The sequence below is a fragment of the Otolemur garnettii genome, unplaced genomic scaffold, assembly GCF_000181295.1.
Source record: "Otolemur garnettii isolate 467f Iridium unplaced genomic scaffold, OtoGar3 scaffold00065, whole genome shotgun sequence".
Classification (NCBI taxonomy): domain Eukaryota; kingdom Metazoa; phylum Chordata; class Mammalia; order Primates; family Galagidae; genus Otolemur; species Otolemur garnettii.
The window spans coordinates 2,528,570-2,532,381 of NW_003852460.1; the positions used below are offsets into that span (position 1 = coordinate 2,528,570).

At 42.6% G+C, this 3,812-nt stretch overlaps 1 protein-coding gene across 1 annotated transcript in view; it reads right to left on the bottom strand.

Moving 5' to 3' along the window:
• Nucleotides 1-3,812, bottom strand: part of PRKX (protein kinase, X-linked) — a 42,232-nt gene that overhangs the window by 28,458 nt on the left and 9,962 nt on the right. The window contains exon 3 of the mRNA XM_023515063.1: nt 3,270-3,533. Within this exon, the coding sequence (XP_023370831.1) occupies nt 3,270-3,533 (264 nt within the window). The remainder of the gene's footprint in view (nt 1-3,269; nt 3,534-3,812) is intronic.

Here is a 3,812-nt window from a genome sequence, read left to right on the forward strand (position 1 = left end):
TAAAACTTGACCTCAAAAAAAAAAAAAAAAGACAAATAAATAAATAAAATAGATATTTATAAAAGTACACAATCATGGATAATTATATATAATTACTTGTAAATTTTAACTTTAAAAAATTATAAATTCTGTACTTATAAATATGCAAATGAAAATTTATAATCAAAAAATATGTCTGATCGTATATAAAATTTACATATTTAATTTTAACAGTTTATATACATTTACAAAATCACACAATTATGGACAATTATAATTATTCATAATGGTATGTAATTTTATCAATATGTACTTAAGATACATTATATCATAATTTATATTAAATATTTACAGTGGTACTCAGAATTATTTATGCCATCATTTACAGTTATGTGTGTAATCACTTATGCATGCAATCACTCATAATTGCACACGTAATTATTTATCATTTCACATATGTGTAATTTCCTGATGTGCTAAAATGTCATATCCTCACATTTCCCACCAGTTTTGTGTGTCTACTTTGGTAGCAGGAAGCACATTCCCATTCTTGCACAAGTATTCTCCATTCCAGGACTGTCTCATCACCCCAAATGTGTCCCCGTTATCGCACCTCCTCCCCCCTCCAACCCCCGTATCAGCGCTCCGAAGGCCCCAAGGTGTGACTATGTTTCAATAAAGTTTTATTTAAAAACAAAAGCAAACACACGGCTGGCTGGATTTAACCACTATGTCAAGCTGAATCTCAGCTATAAAGGAACCCCTTAGGAAGAGTGGAATTGATTTCAAATCCTGCGTTTGGCCCGACAGTCCACAGCACCCGAGGGACGTTTCTCAATGCCTTACAGGTTAGAGGTTTTCATCCAATGAAGGCCTTTACCACTCCCATGAGTTAAGTGGTTCCCTTTTTTTTTGAGACAGACTCTCATCCTGTTGCCCTCAGTATCAACTCTTGTGCTATATTACCCTAGAAATACACCTTTAAAATTACCTTTTTAAAGTGAAAAGTGGAAAAATGATTTCACTGTCACCAAATCGGGCAATAGCAGGTCTTTCCTGTTAATTTAAATATTTCACCCCAAATCCTTCTGTTATTCTTGGGAACATCACTCTCCAAACAGGAAAATGATAATTAGTGGTAGTTTAGGGTTAGACAGGCACGCAGAGGTCATTACTATCCGTTTGATAAGGGGCAATGTCGGAAGAACAATTCCAACGCTGACGGTTTTCAGAACAAGTTGTCCTCATATAGATGGAAATGCATCCTGATTCTGTCACCAAGGTATTAACCCTGTGACCGTCTCAAAACCACATTTCCTATAGAAAAACGGACACTCTAAGGATCTTGTCTGTGGTTTTGAAAATTGTGATGGTGTCTCCCATCCTGCATGGGTGTCTCTGAAACCGTACAGAGACACTGAAATGCTTCTTGTAAAATAAAAGTTGATGTGTGGAGAATAATAAAGTTGCCGATCTACTCACACAGAAAGGACTGGATGTCACCTCCTGTAAGTCTCGGGGTAGACATGCCACCTGTGGCTGGTGGCAGGTACCTTCCATGTGGGGGTAAGGAAGACCATGGAAGTGATGCCAACTCCTTGGACCTATTCAACTTGAAGGTCCAGGGCTGTACCTGTGGCTCAGTGTGTAGGGCGCCAGCCCCATATACCAATGGTGGCAGATTCGAACCCGTCCCCGGACAAACTGCAACCAAAAAAAAAAAGCCAGGCATTGTGGAGGGCGCCGACAGTCCCAGCTACTCAGGAGGCTGAGGCAAGAGAATCACCTAAGCCCAGGAGTTGGAGGTTGCCATGAGTTGCGATGCCACAGCACTCTATTGAGGGTAATAAAATGAGACAGTGTCTCTTAAAAAAAACTTGAAGGTTCTGTGCATTCAAAGCCTCTGTGTTTGTGGGAAAGAGAAAATAGCAGGGTAGACATGACTGTTCATCGCACAACTATTCATAGTGGCCAAGATGGGGAAACAAGCCAAGTGTCCGTTAAGGAAAGAATGGGTAAGTGAAAGCTGGTTTGGGTACCAAGTGGAATATTACTTGGCCATGAAAAGGAATGAGGCCCTGAGACGTGCTGTAATGTGGCTATCCCATAAAGAAATGATACTCAAGACAGAAAAGCCAGACACCAAGGTTAGTATCATACGATTCCAATTCTGTGAATCATGCAGTGTAGGTAAAGGCACAGAGAAATCAGATGCCTGGCAGCTGCTTAGAGCAAGGAAAAGTACAAAAGATGGAAGATTATAGGCTAAGGGTATTGGATTTGCTTTCTGGACTGATACAAATTAATTTTGGGATGGCTGCACCTATCTATGAATAAATACGGTAAAAACCAAGGAACTGTACGCTTCACATAGTAAATTTGTGATATGTGGGTAATAGCTCAAAAAAGCTGTTTAACAAAGAAAAAGTAGACGGTATGTAGTGATTCACACCCATAACCCCAGCACTCAGAGAGGCCAAGCTGCATGAATTACTTGAGCTCAGGTAAGTTTGAGACCAGCGAGAGCAACAGCAAGACTTATCTCTACTAAAAATAGAAAAATTAGCTAGGTGTTGTGGCAAGCACCTGTAGTCTCAGCAATTCAGGAGGCTGAGGCAGGAGGATCATTGAACCCAGGAGTTTGAGGCTGCTGTGAGCTATGACAGCACTGCACTCTACCCCAGGGCAACAGAGTAACTCTGTCTCAGAAAACAAAAAAAAGAAAGGAAATGGTGTGTGAGGAATGGAGAGGGGGGTGTAGTTATAGGAATTTGAAAAAGCACCTGCCACAGTCCCTGACACCAGCAAAAGCATCGCAGGATTTTAAAAGATATTATGTATCTCCGTCACAGCAGATCTATTTTGCTGTTAGAGCAACCCAAACACAAATCAGACTTATCTCCTTATAATTTCAATACAATCCTCAGGGGTGGGACACAATTATAAGAGGGAATTTACCTAACAAAGGCAACCAGCCCTAATTCTTTATACCCTCAATGAATTCCAAAGAATAATAATAATAATTTCTGTACAATAACAGCAATGTGATGATTTGATTTAGTGCACCATGGGGGTAAAGAAAAATGTCTTCCTGTGCGTCCAAATCCAGCCAACATTCCCAGCCCAGCTCAACTGTGAAGGAGGGATTGAAGTCTGCCACCCTCATTTCTCCCTGCAGGTTCGGGCCCCAGGTGAGCAGTTAAACGCTGGTAACACGTCATCTCTGCATGACCCATCACAACAACTGAGGTCCCTTATAACCTTCCAGCTCCCACCAAAGCTTCTCTCACCTGTCTACCAGTTTCTTGGCGAACCCAAAGTCTGTGAGCTTGATGTGGCCATCCCTGTCCAGCAGTATGTTCTCTGGTTTCAAGTCCCTGTAGACAATCTCCTTGGAGTGAAGGTACTCGATGGCACAGATGATCTCGGCTGAGTAGAAGAGCCCAGTGGCCGCAGCAAAACGGCCCCTGTTCCTCAGGTAGCTGAAGAGCTCACCGCCCGGCACAAACTCCATCAGCATGTAAAGGAACCGCTCATCATGGCAGGTCCAAAACCTACAGGAGACCAGCACAGGCATGAAAGCTCAGCCAGAGACAGGAGAGATGATGCACATTCAATAATACAGGGACAGGGAGATGTTGTCTCGCTAGGATAAAATACTACAACCTGGGCGGCTTACAAAAAACAGACGTGTACTGCTCCCAGGTCTGGAGGCTAAAGATCCCAGTGTGGCAGATGCCAGGAGTGGTGGGGACTCACCTCCTGGTTCATAGATGGCGCCTTCTCACTGGGTCTTCCCAAGGAGGAAGGGGCGGTGGAGCTCCCTGGGATCC